This window comes from Myxocyprinus asiaticus, chromosome 8, assembly GCF_019703515.2.
Source record: "Myxocyprinus asiaticus isolate MX2 ecotype Aquarium Trade chromosome 8, UBuf_Myxa_2, whole genome shotgun sequence".
Classification (NCBI taxonomy): domain Eukaryota; kingdom Metazoa; phylum Chordata; class Actinopteri; order Cypriniformes; family Catostomidae; genus Myxocyprinus; species Myxocyprinus asiaticus.
Genome location: NC_059351.1, coordinates 13,509,601 through 13,537,144, shown reverse-complemented (window position 1 = coordinate 13,537,144; position 27,544 = coordinate 13,509,601). Strand labels below are relative to the sequence as shown.

At 38.5% G+C, this 27,544-nt stretch overlaps 1 protein-coding gene across 2 annotated transcripts in view; it reads left to right on the top strand.

Annotated features, from left to right (window-relative positions):
• The window catches only part of LOC127445238 (neuropeptide Y receptor type 2-like), a 63,978-nt gene extending 38,550 nt beyond the window's left edge, over positions 1 to 25,428 (top strand). Inside the window, exons 1-4 of one of the 2 annotated variants that reach the window (XM_051705147.1) lie at positions 19,573 to 19,758; positions 20,660 to 21,394; positions 21,984 to 22,140; positions 24,083 to 25,428. In XM_051705147.1, coding sequence (XP_051561107.1) covers positions 20,760 to 21,394; positions 21,984 to 22,140; positions 24,083 to 24,412 — 1,122 coding nt within the window. In that variant the 5' untranslated portion in view covers positions 19,573 to 19,758; positions 20,660 to 20,759 and the 3' untranslated portion in view covers positions 24,413 to 25,428. Of the gene's footprint in view, positions 1 to 19,572; positions 19,759 to 20,659; positions 21,395 to 21,983; positions 22,141 to 24,082 lie in introns of those variants that run through there. The other variant, XM_051705148.1, reaches the window with a different exon arrangement.
• The last annotated feature ends 2,116 nt before the right edge of the window (positions 25,429 to 27,544 follow it).

The following is a 27,544-nucleotide window of genomic DNA, read 5'->3' as shown; positions in this document are numbered from 1 at the left end:
CCTTTCCAGAATTTGGTGGGGAGGGAGTGGTAGACAGGCTGGATGTCTCCCCGGCCTGAGTCGGGTGGTGGGGATATGTGGCAGCAGCAGCATGGTCAAACGTCCGTCCAGAAAGAGAGAAAGCAGTAAGGGCGTTTGCACCTGAGCTAGATTATGTTTAACACCTGTTTCTAATTCCAGTGAGCATGGGGAGAGCGGCATATAAGCAGCCACGCCACCAGCAGAGGGGAGATAGAGAGTCTGGCACAAGAAAGGCCACGGTGCTCCTGTAGCTGTTACATTTAATCTGTTATGTTTGTGAAGCTGATGTGTTTAAGTTACTACGTGCCTGTGAAGCTGATTATGAAGTTGTAAAGCATTGAAGTGGCTGATTAAATGTCCTACCTGAGCCTGGAAAAACCTGATTCCCTGTGTTCTCCTTCCCTTCTGCTGTGAAGCTGTGTTACAAGCTGTTTCTGCTATCCTTTAAACAAAGTAAGCCTTAAAGACTCAAATAGCTACAAAGTAATATTTTACATGATTTATTTTCTGCATTTTTATCAGGCGTGAGCATTATTCAGCAAGCAGCATTTCAGCTCCTAGTAATTTTCTGTGGTATGATTAAATTATTCAAATCACAATGTACTGCTTTTAGCTTTACTGTTTGCTGATTTTATTTTTGCTGCTGTTATTGTATTTGTTATAACTTGCAGTTATTTGTCATTTTGTGATTATTCAGAGCTCATCATATACTTAATATGTTGTTTTTGGTTGTCACCATCATTGTGATTTTATGTCAAATAATGAGGTCCACATGAGATACAGAGGTAACATGCTTATACATATGTGAGCCCCAATGTGCAAGTAATACTGAAATAAAAGCCATTACATTATTTCAAAATAAAAGCAATTGTTTTGGCCTACTTTGCAGAGATAATTTAATTTTCCCTTTGTTGAGGAGTCCGTATATATCACCTGTAGGATGGGCCAGTACATGCGCAGCAGCGGCTGGCCCAAATTACCCAGCATCCCATTGGGAAAATGCCTGGTGCTCCCAATGGCCAGTCCACCCCTGGCCAAGGACAACATCCAAGGAACTGCAGGCCTCTCTCGCATCAATAAAGGTCACTGTTTATGACTCCACTATCAGAAAGACACTGGGCATCCATGGAAGAGTGGCGAGGCGAAAACCACTGCTAACCCAGAAGAACATTAAGTCTTGTCTGAATTTTGCCAAAACACACCTTGATGATCCTCAAACCTTTTGGGAGAATGTTCTGTGGACTGATGATTCAAAAGTGGAAATGTTTGGAAAACAGGGGTCCTGTTACATCTGGCTTTAATCAGACACAGACTTCCACAAAAAAGAACATCATACTTACTGTCAAGCATAGTGGCGGTAGTGTGATGGTGTGGGGATGCTTTGCTGCTTCAGGGCCAGAGCAACTTGCAATAATTGAGAGATACATGAATTCTGCTCTCTACCAGAAAATCCTAAAGGAGAATGTCCGGTCATCTGTCCGTGAGTTGAAGCTCAAGCGCAACTGGATTATGCAGCAAGATAATGATCAAAGGCATAGGAGTAAGTCCACCTCTTAATGGCTCAAAAGAAGTGAAATTAAAGTTTTGGAATGGCCTATTCAAGTTCTAACTTTAACCTGATTGAGATGCTGTGGCAGGACCTTAAATAGGCAGTTCATGCTTGAAAACCCTCCAATGTGGTTGAAGTAAAGCAGTTCTGCAAAGAAGAGTGGGCCAAATTTCCACCACAGCATTGTGAAAGATTGATCTCCAGTTATCAGAAGCATTTGGTTCTGTCAAGAAGGATGAGACAAAAGATCCAGTGTGGAGAACAATGATCAGTTTATTTAATAAACACAGCTAGGCTGGTAAAACTTTGAGAGGGGAACACGGCACAGACTGCAGCGTGGAGAGGGATGGTGTGTCTGTAAGCTTGTGTGCGAAGTGGTCATGTAGAGTAGAACCAGTGCAGTGAGGTATCGCTGAGGAGAAACTCAAAGGAGGTGAGGCAACAGGCAGGATGATAACCACAATCCCTGCGCACACAGCGCAGACTGGTAACCAATACACAGAACACGAAACAGGATACACTAGGGCAGAGGGAGAGAGTGGTAAGCAACAGGACTCAAACAAACAACTGAGTGACGAACACAAAATAGAATGAGGTACATATAGTCAGGGAACTAATGGCGATCAGGTGCGGCTCGCTCACAGCAAGCTAGAATGATCACCATTACCATGGAAACAATCAAGGCTTCCATGCAACGCTGATTATGCAAGCCAGTGACACCTCAACCAAACAGAGAGAACATGTAATGACAAACTAGAACAAATCAGCGGACTCACCGAGACCATGACAGTACCACCCCTCCCCAGGGGCACCTCATGGCATACCCATGTTACCATGTTACCATGATGGAGATGGAACCGATTGATAAGGGCGTGGTCCAGAATGTCCCGAGCCAGGACCCAGCATCTCTCCTCAGGATCATAACCCTCCCAGTCTACCAGGTACTGAACCCCTTTGCACCTGCGTCTGACATCGAGTAACCGTTTGACAGAATAAGCCAGGGCGCCCTCCACCAGATGAGGCGGGGTTGGGATGGGCGTGGAAGGGTGAAGACTAGACCAGACGACAAGTTTAACTTGGGAAACATGGAACACTGGGTGGACACAACTAAGGAAAGGAGGTAATTTGAGACGACTACCACTGGGCTAATGACCTTAGTGATGGGAAAAGGCCCGATGAATTTGGGCCCCATCTTTCGAGAGTGGAGTCGGAGAGGAATGTCTTTAGTAGACAACCAGACCTTCTGCCCACAGATGTAAGTTGGAGGTTTAGACCGGTGGCGATCTGCCAACTTCTTAATATGAGCGCCAGTCCGGAGAAGGGCTTCTCTGGCTATTCGTCAGTTGTGATGGCACCATTGGATAAAGGAGTGTGCGGACGGGACCTGAGCATTGGGTTCTTGGGCAGGGAACAGAGGGGGCTGGTAACCTAGGCAACACAGGAAAGGTGATAGCCTCGTAGATGACGGAGTGGAATTGTGGGCATACTCGATCCAGGCCAAATGAGAGCTCCAAGAAGACGGATTATGGGAAGCGACACAAAGCAGGGTCTTTTCAAGCTCTTGATTCACCCGCACTGCCTGCCCATTAGTCTGGCGATGGAACACAGAGGACAGACTTACAGTAGCCCCAAGCTGTTGGCAGAATTCTGCCCAAAACTGTGACACAAACTGAGGTCCCTTGTCAAAAACCACATCGACCGGGAGGCCATGAATGCGGAAGACGTGATTAATGACTTCAACCGCTGTTTCCCTCACAGAAGGTAATTTGGGGAGGGGCATAAAATGAGCCACCTTCGAAAAAATGGTCCACCACGGTCATGATGACCATGTTGCCATAGGAAGGGGGGAGACCAGTTACATGGCATGTGAGACCAGGGTCTTGAAGGGACTGGCAGTGGTTGGAGGAGCCCGGTCGGAGGCTGACAGGAAGTCTTGTTGAAATGGGTGAAAAAAGCATCCAATGGGCCTGTCTGGAGTTAAGACATTTAGTTCTGTGGATATACTCCAAGTTCTCGCGGTCAGTCCAGACCAAAAAAGGTACTCCCGAACCCTCTAATCAGTGACGCCACTCACCCAAGGCCAGTCTGACAGCCAACAACTCCCTATTACCGACATCGTAATTCTGTTCGGCTGGGGACAGATGTTGTGGAAAAAAAGCACATGGATGCATCTTCCCATCCGAGGAAGAGTGCTGAGGCAGGACAGCACCGACCCCGACCTCTGACTCATACACCTCCACCACAAACTGATGTGAAGGGTCAGGTGTATTAAGAATGGGAGCGGTAGTAAACTTTTCTTTCATTTTGGAAAACGCGGCTTCTGCCTGTGAGGACCATCTGAACTTAATACGAGTGGAGGTGAGATCTGTCAGGGGTGTGGCGAGCTGACTGAAGTTTCTAACGAAACATCGGTAAAAATTAGCGACCTGCAAGAGTTCGAAAGCTGAAGACATCTATGGTAAAGCATAGCGATTCTTCACCGTGATATCATCCACGAAGAAGAACCCACCCCTGCAGGGGAAGAGGAAGGGTGAATGAGACCAGCTGCCAGAGAATCAGTAATATATTTATTCATGGTCTCCCTCTCAGGAGCAGAGAGTGAACACAACCAACCTCATGGAGGAGAAGTCCCAGGGTGTAGATCGATCGTACAGAGATGAGGAGGAGTTGTCGTGCGTGTGACCGCCTGAACACCACCCCCAGATTGTGGAATGCCACAGGTACACCGCATAAATCCGCTGGTTCATACTGAACAGACACACACAACTGGACAAGAGAGACAGCAGGGTTAAGACAATGGGTGATACAATAAGGAATCCAGGCTAGAACAGAATTGGTTAACCAGTCAAAGTGTGGATTGTGTGTTACCAACAAAGTCTACCCTGGTACCACTAGTGCAGAGGGAGAGCGGACCAGCAGAAAGGAGAGTTGCTCAGTGTGGTTACCTGTGACAAGGTTGAGCAGCTCCGTAGAATGGGTGACGATTGTCAGGGGTGAGACGCTTAGGGAGTACGCCGTAATAGGTTCAGCCAACTTTACCACCGGAATCTGCCACCTGGTAGCCGTGGCAGCATCAATGAAGTTTCCCTCTGCTCCGGAGTCCACCAGGGCGGAAACAGAATTAATGGTCAATCCGTGCTGCAGCCGGGCCGGAAGAACAGGTCGATGTGCAGGGTTTTTGCTCAGAGGAGTTGCGCTCGCCAGTAACCCCTTGTCTGCTGAGCGAGCATGGGCTTTTACCAGGCAGTTGGTGATGACATGACCAGGACCATCACAGTAGAGACAAAGCCCCTTGAACATATGGTGCTGCCTCTCTGTGATAAGTGTGTTCTCCCGATCTGCATGCGTACTGTCTCGGGTTGTTGCTCTGAGACTTCAGCTGCAGGAGAGGGAGGATGGTAATGGTCAACCAAACTAGGAGGTGAGGAGTGACATCAGCTGTGTTGGAGTGCAAGGCGTTGGTTAACCCTTATGGCCAGAGTGACCAGATCATCAATACAGCCACCATTTCAATGGCGCGGTTGGAAGCGGAGATCTGGTCCTGCTGGCGACCCAGAAACGCTCCCTGTTGAGCGAGCGCAGCATGCAGGGCGGTCTGCTCCACTGGATCCATTCTGGCTTGATTGTTCGGTCAGGAAGGATGAGACAAAAGATCCAAGTGCGGAGAACAATGATCAGTTTAATTATTAAACACAGCTAGGCTGGCTTCGAGAGAGGAACCCGGCACTGAAGTGTACTGAAGTGTTCATAGGCTTGTGTGCGTAGTGGTCATGCACAGAGCAGTTCCGGTGCAGTGAGGTGAGCTGAGGAGGAAACTCAAAGGAGGCGAGGCAACAGGCAGGATGGTAACCACAATCCTGGCACACACAGCGCAGACTGGTAACCAATACACAGAACAGGAAACAAGATATACTAGGGCAGAGGGAGAGAGTAGTAAGCAACAGGACTCAAACAAACAATCAAGTGACGACCACAAAACAGAGTGAAGTACATATAGTCAGGGAACTAATGGTGATCAGGTGCCACTCGCTCACAGCAAGCTGGAATGATCAGTGTTACCATGGAAACAATCAAGGCTTCCATGGCAACGCTGATTACGCAAGCCAGCAATACCTGAACCAAAAGAGAGAATATGTAATGACAAACTAGAACAAACCAGCAGACTCACTGAGACCGTGACAGGTTGCAGTTGTTGCTGCTAAAGGTGGCACAACGAGCTATTAAGTTTAAGGGGGCAGTTAGTTTTTCACATGGGTGATATAGGTGTTGGATAACATTTTTGCTTCAATAATAAAAAAATATATATACTGTGTGTGTATATATATATATATATATATTTGAAAACTGTATTTTGTGTTTACTCAGGTTGCACACACACACACACACACACACACTGGTGGCCAAAAGTTTGGAGTAATGTACAGATTTTGCTGTTTTGGAGGGAAATTGGTACTTTAATTCACCAAAGTGGCATTCAACTGATCACAAATTATCATCAGGACATTACTGGTGTAAAAAACAGCACCATCACTATTTGAAATAAAGTAATTTTGATTAAATCTAGACAGGCCCCATTTCCAGCTGCCATCACTTCAACACCTTATCCTTGAGTAATCATGCTAAATTTGGTACTAGAAAATCACTTGCCATTATATCAAACACAGTTGAAAGCTATTTGGTTCGTTAAATGAAGCTTAACATAATCTTTGTGTTTGTTTTTGAGTTGCCACAGTATGCAATAGACTGGCATGTCTTATGGTCAATATTAGGTAAGAAATGGCAAAAAAGTAACAGCTTTCTATAGAAACTCATCAGTTAATCATTGTTTTGAGGAATGAAGGCTATACAATGCTTGAAATTGCCAAAAAAAAAAAAAAGATTTCATACAAAGGTGTTCACTACAGTCTTCAAAGACAAAGGACAGCTGGCTCTAACAAAGACAGAAAGAGATGTGGAAGGCCAGGGTTGGGAGGGTTACTTTTGAAATGTATTCCACTACAGATTACAGAATACATGCAGTAAAATGTCATTTGTAACATATTTCATTAGATTACTCAAGGTCAGTAACGTATTCTAAATACTTTGGATTACTTCTTCAGCACTGTTAGATTTTTTTCACTTGTTTTGACTATAAAAACTCTGCCAGTACAGTAAGATAAAATACACATGTTAAAAATACATTCTCTGAAAAACCTAAATATCTTATGCAGTGTTGTTTATAAAACAAGATAAATCAAATTGATCTTGGACTTTTAGATATTTTTTTTTACAGGAAAACAATAAAAAAATTATTATCAAGAATAAGATTTTTGCCCTAATATCAAAGGTCTTACTAGAAAAAGAAATTATGATCCAACGTGAATTTTCTTGATAAAAAAATATGATCGTGCCTGGTAACATGTGCATGTAAAATGGCTAGAAATAGCATTTTAGCTTAGCGTAAAGCTGACAATTTACACAAGGTTTATTTCTATTTCTTGTGCTCCAAACTTACTTAAAACTTACTTCTCTGTCTGCAAAAATGCAAAGTAATCTCTTCAGTAATCAAAATAATTTTTGAATGTAACTATTCTAAATAACAATGATTTAATTTGTAGCTGTACAGGAATACAGTTACTTATATTTTGTATTTTAAATACGTATTCCTGTTACTTGTATTTTGTTACTTCCCAACCCTGTGGAAGGCCAGATGTACAACTAAACAAGAGAATAAGTACATCAGAGTCTCTAGTTTGAGAAATAGACACCTCACATGTCCTTAGCTGACAGCTTCATTGAATTCTACCCGCTCAACACCAGCTTCATGTACAACAGTAAACAGAAGACTCAGGGGTGCAGGCCTTATGGGAAGAATTGCAAAGAAAAAGCCACTTTTGAAACAGAAAAACAAAAAGAAAAGGTTGGAGTGGGCAAAGAAACAGACATTGAACAACAGATAACTGGAAAAGAGTGTTATGGATCTTAACCCCATTGAGCTTTTGTTGGATCAGCTAGACTGTAAGATGCGTGAGAAGTGCCCAACAAGACAGCCACATCTGTGGCAAGTGCTACAGGAAGCGTGGGGTGAAATGTCACCTGAGTATCTGGACAAACTGACAGCTAGAATTCCAAGGATCTGCAAAGTTGTCATTGCTGCATGTGAAGTTGTTTCACCCATTTGTATGTGAATGTGTGTGTTTGCATTATGTCTGGGAGAGGGAATGTGAGGTACTGTCACAGTTTTAATATGTTGTCTTCTTAAAAAAAGATGCAATTAATTTATCATGGAAAGTAAGAATGTATGAATTGCTCTCTCTTTGAAACAGACATGTGCATTTGATGACACTTACTGCCAGTTCACAGCTGTGTCAATGCAATTTGCATTATTCAGTATTTGTGTTGTTGTCTTTGGCCCAGAATTCAAAAAAAAAAAAAAGTGTTTTGTGTGTGTTTGTGTTTAGTGACCCTGAACTTGTCCATGGCTGCTGCCCACAGATGCTGTTTCTCCACAGCTATACAAGTATAAACATCAATCTCTGTGCAAGAAAGAAACACAGAGAGTGGAAAGAAACAGATGAAATAGTAGCAGCTTGCAGATTTAATAGTTTTCAGTGTTAGATAAAAGCTTGACATTTGTAAATGTGTTTTGCATTCTAGGCTGTTGCTCTGGACGCAGAGGACACAAACCGTGCCAGATGCACTGCACACAAACAGTGGATTATTTCTACGGGAACATTTCACCAAGAGCATTGTGTTTGTGCTGTAGGCTGTGAGAGTGTGATCTATTATTCCAGATAACAGCTGAATAAGTGGAGTTTTAAAATGGTACAAAAACACACTACCCTAACCATAACTGTATATTTCACATTAATTATGTTCTGATTGGCTGTGATTGTCACACAGCAATATTGCATTTAGTGTGAACACTGGATAGACAAATTGCTTGTCACTAGAATCTTATCATGTCTGATTAAGACACAGTGTTATTCTCAGCCTCATTGACTGAAGAGCTTTCTAAAGACCACAAGATCCTATCTGATTGGCTGGTGTGACACAATTTTTCAGAAATCAGTGTGTACATGTTTTTGTCAGTCTGCCAAGAAACCAGGCTGCTACAATGAGCACTTCCTATGAAGAACAAATCATTGGATTTACCAAAGTTTGTTAGGTTCATGACATCAAATCTACGAGAAGTATGAGAGTTTAGTATGAGACACTTACTAAGTCAATGAAATATCCTCAGACTGAGTATTCTTCTTTATTGTCTCTGAAGAATTGTCTTCTTACTTCTGGATGAAAAGCATTTCTAACCACAAAGTCTACACACATTTTTGCATAATTTCTTTGGTATTGTCTGATCAACCAGTTTTGGAGACTGCTTCCATTTTGTCAGTATGGTGTGCTCAGAATTAAGTAGTTATGGCATATTTTTTCAATAGTATCAATACTGTCAACATTATCACACAGGAAATCAACATGTTTCTTCCAAATGTTCACATACCCTGAAATTGATCCCATTCTGCCGAATTACTGACAAGCGCCATCCCCCATTTTTGCATCGGTTCACATGTGTTCACCTTTTCCTATGGTGCTACTTATAGCATGCTGCGCGATCAACTTCCAAGACACACGTTCGGGTCCTATGGGTACCAGGGAGTAACACCAGGGCTAGCCCGTCCTACATGCGAAACAAGCAGCCGCTTAGGGCCCCGACTAGTGATGGGTCATTCATGAACGATTCATTCATTTTGAACGAATCTTTTATGTGACTCAGAAGAACGAGTAGTCTCAGAGAGTGATTCGTTCATTTTGTGTTGGCCGTTTGTTTGTTATGTGAAATCCGCATAGGCGCTGTACAGGAAACAGAAATTATTAGTTCACCTTTCAACTCTTTTGGTCTGAGTTGTTTGTTCTTTTGTCACGTGACAGCCATATACGCTATGCACACACCCAGGAAACAGAAATTATTAGTTCACCTCTCGAGTCATCATTTCTGTTCAAGATTAAAAAACATTGATGACTTTTATTTTGAAATTCTCAACTGTCCTATGATTTCTATCGCGCACATTCTCCAGCGACTGTGCAACATGCGTGGAACTCATCATTTATCATACAAATCACAATGACTGTGAAAACTAAAAACAACATATTAAGTATAAAATGAGCTTTAAATAATCACTAAAATACAAATAACTGAAAGTTACATCAAATAAAATAACAGCAGTATATCTACAATCGGCAAGAAATAAAGCTAAGCAGTACACGCTAATCTGAATAATTTATTCATAATGCAAATCATTGTTGGGAACTAGAGTGCGGCTTCTTTTCACAGTATTATTAGACACAGATCCCACATCTTGCTGAATAATGTACACGCCTGACAGAATCACAGGAAATAATTGATGAAAAATATTGCTTTGTGCCTGTTTGAATCTTTGAGGCTTATTTTTGTAAATGATAGCAGAAACAGCACTTGTCAAATCATTAGGGCTTTTCACGTTTTCACAAGAATAATCTGCTGGGGAAGGAAGAATTCAGACACTGCCGACATAAAGACGAAAAAAAAAACTCAGAGTGAAAATATGAGCAATTAATCTGGAAAATAACCAAACCATCCTAACTGCAAAGATCTCTGCTCTCTAAGAGGTGTGTGTTTATTCTTTACATTTGTTTCCAAATATATATTTCGAGGTGTTGTGTTTGTAGGCCCTATTTAAAATATGTAATTTTATTTATAATAATTTCTACATATACTAGTCCATTTTTAACATTAAAAATTGTTTAAGTTAACATTAGTTAATACAATATGAACTGACATGAACAATCAATAAACAATTGTATTTTTATAAATTGACATTAGCCAAGATTAATAAATGCTGGAAAATTGTATTATACATTGTTAATTATACCTAATGCAAACTTGTTGTAAAATGTTACCCAGTAATTATCATACTTGCAGTTTCCATGACCTCATATTAATTGAGACATTGGTTTATTTGTACTTCTAGACAAAATTTGAAAGGTGATCAAAATAAGGTGATAAAATGGTGACTTGTCACAGCATCTAAAATGCACATATTCCCTTGTGCATGCATGTACATTTTAACCTAACATCTTCATCTTGGGGAAAAAAAAGCTATTGGAACACGTTATTTGTCATCTACTGAGCTATATACAGTATAGTGCTTCTTTTTTAGTGGTTTCTATTAAAAAAAATCTGCTCATCACGTTTGCAGTGGTTCTAGGATGTTTTAAAGTTAGGACAATTTTCACACCGGGGGCACATTTTCATGATTTCGCCTAGGGTCCCACAAACCCACGGGCTGGCACTGGTAATCACGTTCACATATACAATGGTAAACGTGATTCAGAGTTTGCATTTTTGCTCTGAAATAGCAGAATTTTTTGAATTCACAGTGCAATATTGTGTCAGTAGTGTGCTCTATGTTCAGTAGTTTTGGCATTGTGTCAAAAGTGTGCTCTGTGTTCAATAGGCTTTCCACAGTGTCAGCAGATGTGTAAAGGTGACCATTTCACAGATACTGTATTTATTAATGCCAGTGGTCATTTTCTATAAAGTTATATGGTCTACAAATAATTTATTCCTTCTAGTTGTCTTATCACATTTATTTGAGAATGAGGATGCTATTGCAATGTGAAAATATCCAGACTGTTTCAGCAGTTTCCTAGTCTTTTTCAGAGATTACTGTAGATTAATTATTACTTTTGTTATTTTCAGTAAACGTTAATTGGAAGAAAAGCCAAAATGTGTTAATGATGGTATAGTTTCTAGTCTAGTTTTTGCATTTCTCTTTGAATGACCTCTAGGGTTATTCCACAACCTGCATTCCCCGCTGTGAAAGATGAGTGATCCATCAAACCAAACCTCCAAACTTATCTCTACTAATGATCGCCAATGACTCATGCAGGACATTGAAGAGGAACTGAAGAAAAAAAGAAATAATATGGCCAAATTCAGGGTGAAGTAAAGCGCATGAGACAGAATGCGTATTAATTTGCCTAACCATTAAATGGATTTATATATTTTTTATTTTTTTATTTTTTTTTATTTTTTTTGGGGAGTAATATGCAGTTACACACCACTTTCGAAAATGCTTCCAATTTAATAGAATTATTTTTCTTTTCATTACAAATGACATATATTATCAGCAAAACAGTTTGAGTTTCATAGTGAACTGAAAAATGTACATGAATTTCCGAATATGATTTGTCGTCACTTTTATGACAGCATGCGCTTAAACTGGCATGGACTCCACAATTTTGCATGTTATCCCAGCATGATTTGAGAATGGAAGCAACGAAATCTAATCTTTCAAACAAAGAAGCATGGTCAGTGTCACAATGTGTTTTGATTTGTGACCAAGAAATAGTGTAGAATCTTCAATATATTACTTATTCATTTTATGTCATAATGTTTCTTTGTTTAAAATATTTAAACTTTCTATTTACTTCAAGGTTTAAATATGATGAATCCCAGATTTTCAAGACTTTTGTATTTCAAAAATAAAAGTTATTAAACTGAGTTGCAATGAAACATGGTTTAAGAAGAAACTTCACCAAAACATACATACTTCACCAAAAGCTAGTTGTATTTTTTAGTTGAAAATTATGTAATACAGTCAACAGGAAAGAATATTTTATTAACCTATATGTCCTTACCCAAACCCCAACCCTAAACCTAGCCATCAGTGGAGTAAAAATGAATGTAAAAATTGGACTAGAACCCTTGTCTGAGGCTGCTTGTCCAATGCGCTATCAGTAGCATCACAGGAAAAGGTGACAACAATTGAAATTATGCAAAAACATCTGATGGGGAATGGCACTTTTCAGTGACTTGGCAGAATGGGGTTAATGTCAAGGTTAATTCGGAAGCAACATGTCGATTTATCATGTGATCATGTTGGGCTGGGCAAGCTGCTCCATTTTTATGAAAGATTACAAAGACAAAAACATTTTTTAAATAAGAGAAATGTGTACTGAGGAACTGTGCACAATAATATACTGTGCATTAAGAAAGTAAGGGTCAATAGAGTCAACTTTTTCATATTCGATTGTTAGCTTATAAGTTAAGAAGTACCTATTTGTCCTTTGTTCCTATTCAGGTTTGAAACTTTGCATTTTACTTTCTCAACTTTTATTTTTATCTGCCCATCTATTTGTTTGTGTGTGTTGGCACTCATTCCACGCTCCATCAGCTGTCTGTCTGTATGTCAATTACATCGTACAAACAGAGCTGCCTTTATTTCATTTTAATTCACAAGAGGTCTAGAGTAATCACACACACAACAGCATAAACACACAGAGTGTCTCCCAGCAGACAATTAATGGACTGTCAATATGTGTTGCTCATTCCAATTAAGTCATAACATCTTGTTTTGCTTTTCTTGATTCAACCGAGCACACAGAGTTCTGCTGGATAAATTCACTAAAACTCTTAACTTTTAGATGCAAAAAGAATTGCTGTTGCACTCAATCTTTTTATCAGTTATATATCTTAAATCTGTTCTATATTTATCCCTTGTTAGAAAAGAATAATTAGCATGCAGATGCATTAATTAGTGGTGCTTGTTAAGGCAATATCAATTTAACAATATGAAAAAGTATCAAACTTTGGCACTTAACCCATCCTGCACAGTTTGTGATACAGACATGAATGATATCTCAAATCATGTGGCTCATTCAGAATGCTGCTGCAAGTATTCTCATCCAAACCATAAAATCTGAGCATATTATTCCAGTTCTCATGTCTTTACACTGGCTTCCAGTTACATTTATAATTGATTTTAAAGTACTATTACTCGTTTATAAATCACTCAATGGCATAGGACCTAAATACATTGCAGATATGCTTGTTGAATAGAAACCTAACATACCTCTTAGATCATTAGAATCAAGTAATTTAGAAATTCTAAGGGTTCACTCAAAACAAGGTGAGACAGCGTTTAGCTAATATGCCACCCATATCTGGAACCAGCTTCCTGAAGGGGACAGATGTGCTCCAAAAGTAGCCACAGGTCCAGACTGAAAACACATCTGTTTAACTGTGCATTTATTCACTGAGCACTGTGCTGCACGTACTGATTACACCATCATTTTATTTCTGTACTTTTTAATAATTTTTACTTTTTTACATTTATTTAATTTTTTTATTCTTATTTCTTGTTTTTGGTTTTAAAATGTATTTCATCTTCTATTTTCTTTATAATTTTTATGTAAAGCAGCTAATGCCATTGTGTATGAAATGTGCTATATAAGTAAACTTGCCTTGCCTTATTAAGGAGAGATGTACTATTTCTTTCCAAATCAATCAGACTCATGATTTGCCTGGCAGATGATAAACTGGACAAAAGCACTTATATTGAAAGAGAGACCTGAGACCAGAATATCATAGAGAAATTGAGTGGGCTGTCTAGTTGCTATTGCAATAAAACTCACAAGTGTTATTTACATTTGTATGCCTTGTGTGTTCGCATCTGTGTTGTTGGTACAGGTCACATTAAATGTGTCAGTACTCACACATGCTTGAACTCAGCTAACCTGTAACCACATACACAAACACATTCATGCACACACTCAGTCATGTCAGAAGCCATTTAAATCAGTTTTCAGTCAGCAGGGTTTGAATTGATAGTGTTGTGTGCTGTGAATGACAAGCATTGCTGCTCAATCATGATTCTGAATCGATTGACATAAACTGTGGTCAAATTCCTTTCCAATTTCAACCATTATAACAACAGCTGTTATGTACGAAAATGCAAGGATGCTTGAACGCAAACCCTAACTACGATCTGTTAAATTTTTTACTCATATTTGTCCCGTCCAGTAATACTAAGAGAATAATATCACCATTTAAGTCACCATTTAAGTAATTTTGGAGATTTGTGAGCAGTCTTGTAGCCGAAATGATGGCAGCAGCAACACCAAAGTCATTGGTTCAATCACCAAGGAACACTTGAGCTTGAGTGTGTATACACTAAAAGTCACTTTGGATAAAAGCATCAGCCAAAAGCATAAATATAACGTAATGTTTTCTGACGCAGACTTCAGCTTCTCTCCACAGCCAAACTGCCTCACTTTTGGTCCAAAGTCCTTGCATGGCAGAAATGCTCATATCTCCATCAGGATTTCATTACTCTGTTTGACTGAGCGATTCATCTTCTATATACGGTTATACATCATGATACTGGACTTGGCAACATATGCTGCCTCAGCCTTGCTGTGCCAGCATATCTTAATGTCAATGACAGATAGCACCACTATACTCTTGTGTGTAGAGGATATACAGAACATCCCTCCCAAATATAGTTGTATATTTGTCTTATGCTCTTTTATCTGTACCTGAAAGAAAGAGAGCGAGAGAGAGGTGGTGTGGAAGTAACTGAGCTCCAGGCTTTTATTCTGAACTCGTGCTAAGGGCAAATGAGCGGAGGCAGAAAGAGTAAGACTGACAGAAAGATCAGATAAAGGGTAGGAAGTGACAGAAGGGGGGTTCCCCCTTGATCGTTTTCGAAACAACCCTGATGGTGCCTCCCTTTTGTGTGGGGCCCCTATGCAATGCATACAATTTATATAGTTTTATAGTTTTTGCGCCTCTGATGGCTAGGGTTGCTAACTGTCCCGTATTAGCCGAAACGTCCTGTTTTTGGCAGAAATGAAGACGTCACATACGGGGTGCCATTTTTGCCTATTTTATCTGCGAGATGTCAGGGCCCATACCCTCGACTGGATGGCAAAGCGTGCCGTATTTCAGACATTGTGTCCTGTAGTGAAGCACCAAAATGACCCTAAAACACACTACATTAAAAACAGATTAAACTCATTTGTAATTTGTAAAGAAAAACATGTTTTGTGCCACAATAGGTTTTGTACAGTGAATTACAGGCTTAATAAATATAATAAATAATTAACAACAACAAAAATCAATGTTTGAAGGGCATTTTTGTTACTTTTGTTTAATAAACAATTTTGGTACTGGGTTGTGATGCTACTTGATGTTCAAAGTAAAATCTGGGTGCTGAGGCTAGTTGAGAACCACTGATCTGGGATATATGTATAATAATAATAATAATAATAATAATATATATAGGTTGTAGAAATGTCACTGCACTTCTACATGTTTTGCCTCTAGTGGTCTTGTAATTTATGCAAAGTATTTCAGGACATTTTAAATGAGGTGGACCTGAACAGTTTACATTAACTTCAAATTATAATTGAGACAGACAATTTACATGTCATTAACATCTAATACAGAAATGTTAACAACATGTAATTTAATGTCAGGGCTGTGATTTCATTTGTGTCAGTTCTTGTGTTGACTACAATTCATAGGGTTTGTCTTTAAACTCCTATGATGCACCAATCTAAATATTAATAGGACCATCTGTCCATAGATAACAAGTGCAACAGAGAATCTGTCCAAAAGATAATGAGTACAAATTATCATACTGTCATGTGTATTCTGTTGATCATCAGTGATGATCTGGGGGTGCTTCAGCAAGGCTGGAATCAGGCAGATTCGTCTTTGTGAAGGATGCATGAATCAAGCCACGTACAAGTTTATCCTGAAAGAAAACTTGCTTTCTTCTGCTCTGGCAATGTTACCCAACTCTGAGGATTGGTTTTTCCAGCAGGACAATGCTCCATCCCAAACAGCCAGGTCAGTCAGGGTGTGGATGGAGGACCACCGGATCAAGACCCTGTCATGGCCAGCCCAATCTCCAGACCTGAACCCCATTGAAAACCTCTGGAATGTGATCAAGATGGATGGTCACAAGCCATCAAACAAAGCCGAGCTGCTTGAATTCTTGCGCCAGGAATGCCATAAAATCACCCAACAGCAATGTGAAAGACTGGTAGAGAGCATGCCAAGACGCATGAAAGCTGTGATTGAAAGTCAGGGTTATTCCACCAAATATTGATTTCTGAACTCTTCCTAAGTTAAAACATTAGTATTGTGTTGTTTAAAAATGAATATGAACTTGTTTTCTTTGCATTATTCGAGGTCTGAAAACACGGCATCTTTTTTGTTATTTTGACCAGTTGTCATTTTCTGCAAATAAATGCTCTAAATGACAATATTTTTATTTGGAATTTGGGAGAAATGTTGTCAGTACTTTATAGAATAAAACAAAAATGTTCATGTTACTCAAACACATACCTATAAATAGAAAATCCAGAGAAATTGATAATTTTTTTCTTAATTTTCTTAATTGATCTTAATTTTTTCCAGAGCTATATATATCACAGCTACAGTTGCAATCAAAATTATACAACCCCCCTCACCAGCAAAACATTCTGGTGATGTGAATTATAACACATCAACTAAAACCTCAGTAAGCAGTCAAAGTACGTTTTTAATACACATTTGAGTGATTTTGAGAACAAAGAGTTCAGTTTACCCAAATTTTAAAATAAAAAATAACTAATTCTCTCCACAAATGTCATGTCAAAAATATTCAACCCCTAAGTCAATCATTTGTGGAGCATCTTTTATCCTTAATAACAGCAAATAAATGTTTCAGGTAAGTGTTCTCTGGCTTTGGACACCTCTCTATTAGAATTTTTACACATTTCTCATGAGCAAAAGCTTCCAGCTCATTGACATTCTTTGGTTTCTGTGCTGCCACTGCTTCCTTGAAATCCCAACAAAGGTTTGCAATGGGATTTTAATGATGGACTGAAAGGGCCATTTAAGGACATTCCACGACCTATCCCTGAACCAGATTTTGGACAACTTGGATGTATCAGTGGTGTTATTGTCTTGCTGGAAAGTCCAGTGATCACCGAGCTTCATTTTACACACTGAAGGCATCACATTTTTCATGCCAAAATGGCCTGATACCTGAAAGAATCCATGGTCAGGATAACCGTTTCCTGCAGCCGCAAAACACCCCCATAACAGGACTGACCCACCACCATGCTTGACTGTGGGGATGGTGTCATTCTTGTCATCACCTTGTCATCTTACTCCAGACGTACTGCTGACCCATGGGTCTAGAACTCATTTTCAGTTTAGTGTCATACGTCTATAAAACCTTCTTCCAGGACTCCACAGGTCTTTCCTAATTACTTCTTGAACATTCAAGTCAACATTTCCCTTGGTGAAGTTTTGCTTTCTTCCACACCCCAAGAAGGTTGCTGTTGTACCATATTTAAAAAATGTATGAATGGTGCTGCCAACTTTGTCTACTGGAAATTGAAGTGACTTGGAAATGTACTTCTAGCCATGACCTTTCTTGTGTAATGAAATAATCTCCTCTATTAGCTTTTGAGACAGCTTTTTTTTAATTGCATTTTTTGCATAGAAATACATTTTTGCTTACAATGCTAAACTTAAATTGTAAAACTTAAGTGCCATTGCAGATTGATGCTTTAATTGTTTTAAAACAATTACTTGTGTAGCCTTACATATTTAAGAAACAGCTACATGCAATAGGGGTTGAATAATTATGACATGGCTGTATTTTAAAAAAAATCCTGCTATTTAGAAATATTAGGTTATATATTCACACTATGACTTTGAATGTGTCACTCAACTGATATAGATGTAAAGATCAAATTCTGGGTCATCAGAAAAGCTTACCTTTGTAAATCCTTACTGTTATGGGGGGTTGAATAATTTTGATTGCAACTGTATATGCCCTTGTCCAGTACTGACCCTCTTGCCGCATAAAATACAAAACACACCCAAGTATGCATACCCAATGTGATGGACAGACCTCTCAGTCTGACTTGAGGGCTTTTTATGTTAGTCACAACAAACATGGGAGGCTCAGTCACAAAAATGATTACAAATATTTTAAATGCTGCCTCACACAGAGCTGTGCTGTGATGTGCTTGCCACTTAATGTATGTAACAAGTACGTACATAAATGTGTAAATATTTGCAAAACATGCCCTCCGCAAAATCTTATTTGCACTTCTGCATATTCAGACTTGACATGCAAGCATGAATGTCATTTTGGTGTCATTTGCAAACCAATGACAACACTTCTTGACATGTTTAAATATGTCTAAGCACAAATTAGATAAAGGCTAGTGCAAATGGACAACTTTTATAGTACTTTTGAGGTGCTTTTTGTTCTCTTTTAGTGTTCTACAGAAGAAATAATTTAAATTGTTGGGTTAATTATTCCTTTAATGACAAAAAAGACATTTGATTGTAAATCAGTTAGACAAATTAGGCATTAGAAAATCAATTTATTAATTTATTAACAAGTAATTTACATTGTATGAAATAAAAAAAAAATCATATTATGTGCTGCACGTACAATTAACCTGTTAACCTTTCATTGATTACGATTTGGTAATCACATTATACTTTTTGAGTGTGTATTTAACATTTTTGTCTAATTATAATTATTATCACATGTAGACAAAAAGTTAAAATGTGTCTACAGCCATCTGATAATAAAGGCTTTTTAATATAATATGAATGCCATGATTATGTTGCTTTTTGGGAGCAATTTTCACTGTTCAAAAAATATTTTACTTTTATATTTAACATACATTCATTTTTGAACAAATATCTTCATTATTTGAATTAATATTTTTTAAGTAATTCAAGATTTTTATTGTTTTGTATTTATATGTTCTAATTATATTTTATATTTAATTTGTGTGTTTTGTTTTTGTTGATGTTTAATAATAATAATAATAATAAACTTTATAATTTGATTGTATGTTGTCTATTTTGTTATTTTGTAAGAAATTCATAGTAAGTAGGTTACATAGCACCCTCCATGGTGTTATACTGCCCTGAGAGTTTTATAAATATATATATATATATATATATATATATATATATATATATATATATATATATATATATATATATATATTCATCCATAATCGTCATCATTCATCTCTCTCTCTCTCTCTCTCTCTCTGTCTCTTTACTGAAAACTCTGAACTTGTGGGTTTGGCTTGTTTGGATGGATGTTATTCAGCCTGAGCGTCAGTGACTGCTACAGTCCACCTCACCTGAACCATGTAGCGTCACCTTTCCTTCAGAGAAAAACTAGTGATTGGAAAAGAAAAAAGAAGAACACGTCTTGGTATTCGATATGTTTATTCTTATTCCATATATAGCTATAAAACATTTCTATATTAAAAACCGCTGATGGTGATGTAGCTATACGAAGGTGCACTCGGAGACGGCGAGGAAAATACACGTTGCCTTGGAACTGGTAAGTCACTCCAGTATCTGTAATTATAAGTCTAATCACAATTTTTTTTTTTTTTTTTTTTTTTTACGATTTCTGAGATGAAATTAACGTTAATAAAAAGGGTCGTTTGTGCGCCTTGCAGTCCCCTCGCTTTATTTAGTGCGCTTCGATCGTGCGCTCTGTCACAAACCATTGAGTCGCGGATGTCCGTGGACCGGAGGTGTGCTATGGAGTTTCCATGGACTCCAGGATGTGCGTGTCTCTTAATGATTCCTCTCACGCGAACATCAAATGATAAGCCGCGCGCAATGAGCTCTCAACTAGCAAAATGCATTTATTTATGAAAGTGACTTATCAAGTTGCTTCGGAAGAAGTCATTGAAACGCGCGCTAATAGAGAAGAATACACTTCCTTTAGCTATTGGAAACAAATCATTACGGGATCACACCATCGCGACAAAATTTCATATAAAATATCATGCATGTCATTTTAAAATCAAGGAAAAGTGGATCAGCCTGGTAAACCATTTTTTATGTATTTGCATGCATGTATGCAAATGGTAGATGATGATGTTATATTTTTTTACATTATTTATAAGCTTTTTCATTACTTAAGGAGAGAATATGAGCACTCAGTACTCAATATTCTATAATAGTCCATAATTGCTCTCGAGTGCATTCTATATGTGCAAAGATAAGCGACTTCGGTGAATACTGTGCATATTGTGTGAATTGTTGTATAATGTTCACTCTTATTTATGTTTGCTCTTTTTAAATTTACTGTAATGTATATTGTATACATTGTTTTGAATACATTTTTCATACTTTTCTGTATTTATTGTTAAATGTGCTGTCTGTCTGTCATCCATCTATCCATCCGTGTGTCAGTCTAAACTGTCCCTCTTTCTGTTTGGATGGTTTAGGTGACGATACAGAAAGGATTCCAAAACTGTGTTTTTGGGGGGTTTTCAAACCTAAGAGCAACTTGGTCTTTCTCCACAGTATAAGATAGCAATGTGACAAATGGAATCCCTCAGCTTAATCAATGGCTCCTCTGGGAGCAAAGACCTGGCCATTGGTGAGGATTCATCTGACTTGACTCCGAACAATCCTTTGCTCGAGCTGGGAGATAGCACCAAACATCTTGGTGTCCAGGTGGTTCTGATCTTGGCTTACTCAACCATCATTCTGTTGGGCGTGGTGGGGAACTCTCTGGTGATTTACGTAGTCTACAAATTTAAGACACTTCGTACCGTCACCAACTTCTTCATAGCAAACCTTGCCGTGGCTGATCTGCTCGTCAACACGTTGTGTCTTCCATTCACGCTGGCTTACACTCTACTGGGCGAATGGAAATTTGGACAAGTGCTTTGTTTCACACTACCGTATGCTCAAGGTCTTGCCGTCCACGTCTCTACAGTTACATTATTTGTAATCGCCCTGGATCGACACCGATGCATCGTTTATCACCTCGATACACGAATGTCGAAGGACACCTGCTTTCTGGTCATTGCCATCACCTGGGTTATAAGTGCTATTCTGGCTAGCCCACTGGCCATCTTCAGGGAGTATGAGATTGTAGATCTGTCTCCAGACGAATCCATTGAAGTCTGTCGGGAAAAGTGGCCCGGGAGTAGTACAGATAGCGCTCTATACTCGTGAGTACCAGACATTCACATTTTTAGGAATGGCACAATTACAGTTTCCCCATCCCCTCAAGGGGCTACAAATGTATGCAGTGTTCATTTATCAAGAGTCGCAGTCTCACAGTTGCATTGAAAGCACTAAGATCTGTATATGTATTATACATAAATATGTATATATGAAGATTGTAACACTGATTTTATGTACAGAGACATGATGATTATGTGAATTATAGATCAGATTTTTATAAAATATAATTATAAAAAATTATTTTCATCTAGTGTATTATCTTAGAAACCTTTTGCACAATGCTAAGACTGCAATTCAGAATTGCTGAAATGTTGACAAATAGTTTGATAGTGAATTCTTTAGATGATAGATTCAAGGTTGCTCTATGCTACAGTGTGACTCGTGTCATGAAGTTGTCCTCTTTTTTCTTTCTTTCTTTCTTTTTGGACTTTGGAAGCCTTGTTTTTTCCATAATGAAATACCACATATCAGTTACAGCTACAAAATTAGTCGTAGCTAACAAAATGACTAAGATTATTAACTGTGACAATTTTCAGTTGAACTGATGGTGATAATGGTTGTGTGTTTCTTCAGAATCTCCATGCTGTTGCTGCAGTATGTACTGCCCCTAGTGGTAATCTCTTTTGCATACATTCGCATCTGGATTAAACTCCGCAACCATGTAAACCCAGCTGGCCACAGTGATAGACATCATCGTCGTCGCAAGACAACCAAGATGCTAGTGACCATGGTGTGTAGAATTTTTTCCAGCTTTCCTTTGCAGTTGTTACCTTAAAGTGATAGTTCACCCCAAAAATTCTTATCATTTACTCACGGTCATGGTGTTCCAAACCTGTATGGCTTTCTTTCTCCCATAGAATACAAAAGGAGATTTCTATTCACTTTCATTTGCATGCTTTTTTTTTCTATACAGTGAAAGTGAATGGCAACTGAGGGGGTCATTCTGTTTAACAACTCCTTTTGTGGTCCACCAAAGTAGGATCAGTAGGATCTTCCACATAAAATATAATTTTTCGGATGTACACTGGCAGCCAAAAGTTTGGAATAATGTAGAGATTTTGCTCTTATGGAAAGAAATTGGTACTTTTATTCACCAAAGTGGCATTCAACTGATCACAATGTATAGTCAGGATATTAATAACTTGAAAAATCACTTTTACAATTTGAAAAAATGTTCAGAACTTCTTAAACTACTTCAAAGAGTTCTCATCAAAAAATCCTCCATGTGCAGCAATGACAGCTTTGCAGATCCTTGGCATTCTAGCTGTCAGTTTGTCCAGATACCCACGCTTCCTGTTGCACTTGCCATAGATGTGGCTTGTCTTGTCAGGCACTTCTCACGCACCTTACAGTCTAGCTGATCCCACAAAAGCTCAATGGGGTTAAGATCCATAACACTCTTTTCCAGTTATCTGTTGTCCAATGTCTGTGTTTCTTTGCCCAGTCTAACATTTTCTTTTTGTTTTCTGTTTCAAAAGTGGCATTTCTTTGCAATTCTTCCCATAAGGCCTGCACCCCTGAGTCTTCAATTTACTGTTGTACATTAAACTGGTGTTGAGCGGATAGAATTCAATGAAGCTGTCAGCTGAGGACACGTGAGGCGTCTATTTCTCAAACTAGAGACTCTGATGTACTTATCCTCTTGTTTAGTTGTACATCTGGCCTTCCACATCTCTTTCTGTCCTTGTTAAAGCCAGCTGTCCTTTGTCTTTGAAGACTGTAGTGTACACCTTTGTATGAAATCTTCAGTTTTTGGCAATTTCAAGCACTGTATAGCCTTCAATCCTCAAAACAATGACTGACTGTCAAGTTTCTAGAGAAAGCTGTTTCTTTTTTGGCATATTTGACCTAATATTGATGTTAAGACATGCCAGTCTATTGCATACTGTGGCAATTCAAACCAACACAAAGACAATGTTAAGCTTCATTTAATGAATTTCAACTGTGATATAATGGCAAGTGATTTTCTAGTACCAAATTAGCAATTTGTGTTGGAGTGATGGCTGCTGGAAATGGGGCCTGTCTAGATTTGATCAAAAATTACTTTTTTCAAATAGTGATGGTGCTGTTTTTTACATCAGTAATGTCCTGCCTATACTTTGTGATCAGCTGAATACCACTTTGGTGAATTAAAGTACCAATTTTCTTACGAAACAGCAAAATCTTTACATTATTCCAAACGTCAGTGTAGTTTTACATGTAATATTAATATACAGAATATGCTGTATGTTCATTTGTGTGTATCTTCACTGTTTGTTCTCTAAAACCAGGTCTTTTCAAATAAAAGATGCATTAGTCTCAAGAGTATTTCAACATAAGAGGCATTTTTCTGTAACTCAAATATTTTAGAGCTATTTTCTATACAGTTATTTTGAAGAGGTTATACACTGTGAAAATGTTATGCCAGGTAACCTAAAAAATGTGCTTCATGTGGTAACATCTAAATTAACTGATTTTATTCAATAAAAATGTATATATTTTTTTTAATCTGACTAAATTTACACGAACTAAAGTATTTTTTATGAGCTAGATCAAGTAAAAAAATATAAGTAAAAGATCCTTGATGTAACTGTTAACAGGTTACCACTTATTTTAGTGTAGTTGCCAATAATATAAAAAATACAGTAAAGAATTTGACCAATATGTAGACCAGTGTTCTTACTGTTTTGCAGGTTGTGTTGTTTGCGGTGAGTTGGCTGCCCTTCCACGCCTTCCAGCTCGCCATCGACATTGTCCCAGAAGTGCTGGTCATGAAGGACTTCAGGCTCCTCTACACAGTTTTCCATATTGTGGCCATGTGCTCGACCTTCGCCAACCCTCTTCTTTATGGCTGGATGAACCGGAACTACCGCAGCGCATTTGGCGCTGTCTTCCGTTGCGAGGAAAGGCTTGATACGTTGCACGCTGAGGGCCATGGTGCCACAACGGTTCGCATCAAAACCAAAAAGGCTGTGGAAGCCCAAGATATGGTGACGCCACATCTTAATGCATCAGATGTCTGATGTAACTTCACAAAAGTAGCTGTGTCCAAAACCGAAGGAAGCTGGCCAGTCAAGACAGTCTATAGCTTAACAGGCACCATTTTGGTATAAAGGTACGACCTAAGGAAACTGGTTTGAGACAGGCTTCCAATGCACCATAACGTCTGGTGTTCTAGAACAAGTTCAAATGAGCTTTAGATAAAACCAAGCAAGTATTAAATGACTACAGTGCTTATTTCTTGGTCAAAATTGAATCATAAGTTGACAAAAATAAAATAAAAATGCAATTTATGACATTTACGCTCCATCTTTCCATCAGCCAAATATATGCCTCCAACTTCCAAATCACACGAACAGGTTTGTAGGACATCAGACCAGTGGCTGTACTAGGATGAGATCTGTGGGGGAGCTTTTAGATCAGATTTGCCGTCATACCAGGGCAGTGTCCACCCAGCACCCCCTGAGACCGGCCATGTATCATACACTGAAAAATGAAAAGTGGGTCTACTGAAAATACTAAGCCAGTACACTTATACTTAACTTAGAGTAATACATTTGTTTGAAATGAGAATGTTGTGCAAAGTCTAAGTGAAATTTAACTCGATGAAATGTTCAGACTTCCACCAGAACGTTTTTGGAGGAATTTAGTGAAGGGCACATCAAAAACCTTCTAAAACCAACCAGTTGAAGGCATATTGGTAAACATTTGACGCAAATATTGTATTCGGAAGTGGCTTGAAGGATTCCTATCTGCAATGGCAGCCTTTTTTTAGATTTCGTAAACAGCCAAGGTGACCAAGCTAAATTCTACATTGCGACTAAAAGAAAAGCACATTCGAATTTCAACATGTCACACTGTTATTCAAATTTGGAAGATCTATCTTCTCATGATCTCCAACAATGAAGAACCTAGCCAAGATTCATGAGGTGACTGCATAGGATACATTAAATACACATCCAGTATACTGTATATGTGAAGTGACAACATTTTCACCATTTCATGACCTTGCTGTGTGGACCTTGCTGAAAAGTCCATCTTAGACCAGCATGCATTTCTATGCTGATTCAGGCTTGTTTATGCTAGTTAGTGCTGGTTTGGCATTGGTCTAGCTGGTGGACCAGCATGCTGTCAGATGCTGGTCAACCAACATTGTCTTTACATTGACACTGGTTGACCAAGGAACTCTTGCTGTTTAAGCTACTGTTGTTAAGAAGCCTGGTGGGAACACCAGCAAACCAGCATACAAAACATAATTCTGGTCTTTTAAGCAGGGAATGCTTGTACTTTGGTATAGGACTGATGGCTTTACGCAGGAACTGTGTTTTTCATATGACAAATTCGTGCACCTTAGATCTTGAACCTTACCACGACTCTCTAATTTTTAAACAGCCATCATGTCGTGTGGACTTACAGGCAGGTCAGGGCCTGAAGTGGCTCTGGGAGAGTGTTAACAGCAAATTGCCTCTTCTTTCATCTGAAAGTGATTTGCACTGAGGAATAGCATGGCGGCACTCCTCCAAACTAACAACAGCTCGAAGAGAGGGAGGTGTTCCCAACTCTGCAGTATGAATGTTTCAACACAAAGATCTGCGATATATGCTCCTATAAACCATTAGGGATGCTCTGTCAGCTCAGTACTTTTCGAATGAAAATAAAATGAATGTGTTTCATCTCAAATACAGCACATGAATTATCGTTGACATGCACTTGATTGATCAAGTTGGAGCGGACAAGCAATGGTTCGAAAACAATTATATTTATGGATGTGCATGGGCAAATATTACATACCTAGATGTACAAGTGAATATATATATATATATATTTATAATAGTGGTGATGGAAAATGTGCTTTCTATATGTTATCTGTGCTGTAAATCTGTCACTTTTGCAATCACCATGCCAGATGAATGTAATTACAGTTCATGGTAAATCAATATTCTTGTGTGTAAAAAAAAACAAACAAAAAAACAAACATATGATGTATATCGCATAGAGCTTAATTAATCTGCCTTTGCAAACGTCACTTGCAGAATTACAGTGTTCACACAAGGGGTAAATGTTGTCATATCAACATGAAAAACATTCCCTTATTCCCTTACGTGTTCTAGTTTCTTGAAAGAAGGCAGAATTCAAAGCTGCTTTAAGCAAAAGTGAGATGACTCATGGAGATATGAGACTGTGGATGTCTGTCTATTTGAAATGGAAGGTATACTCTATGTCTGTCCACTGTAGCAATAGATGACTCACTTTAACCTACACTGAATGCAGGAAATGAGAATGTCATGTTTAATTAACACAGTGGGCTTCTTTGTGGATCCCAGTTCAATTTGGGATGTAAATTCAGAATTATTTAAAAGATGATTTGAAATTTATAGAAGATTAAACTGTGATGATGTTGTTGGTGTGTTTAAAGGAATATTCTGGATTTTAAACAACTCAAGCTATATTGACTTACGGCACCTATAACAGAAAATCATTTGTATACATTTTACTAGTAAAAATCATGTTTTCAGTAATGCACTCACAGTGGAGAATAAAAAAATAATGAATCATTATTATTTTCAATGAGTAATGATGATGATAATACCAAAATTCAAGTCGTTATTCACACTCAAATTAAATCATTGATCGACTCCCAGGTCAAATATGGTGACTATGGCGCAGGTTTGACGTCATGACATTTGTTCACCAGACACTCCAGAAACCAATGACGTTTTGATGGTATTGATGTCCAATCCGAGGCATAGATGACATTTTTTGTTTCGCTGCTGTAAACAGGAATCGATCAATGATTTGAATTGAGAATGAATTTTACTGTTTACATAGACAAAAATCCATAATGCATTAGGTAGATATGCTAATTTATCCATCTAGAACAGTAGTCCCAAAACTAAAAGGGAATTTAAACAACTTTGAAGCTGAAATAATGCAAGTTTTTGTGTGGAAGAATTAATAAGCGCTTTAATGAAAATATGAGCTTTCTTTTTATAATCCCAACGGAATGCAATGGACTTCCATTGTAAGCGCCAGCCTGATCTCATGAAAATTATGCGACTATGCCAACATTTTTGCAAAATAACATTGCGTGGTTCATTATACGCATCACGCCAGTTACAAGGTAAACCTTACCGATAGTGTCATAAAATCAAATG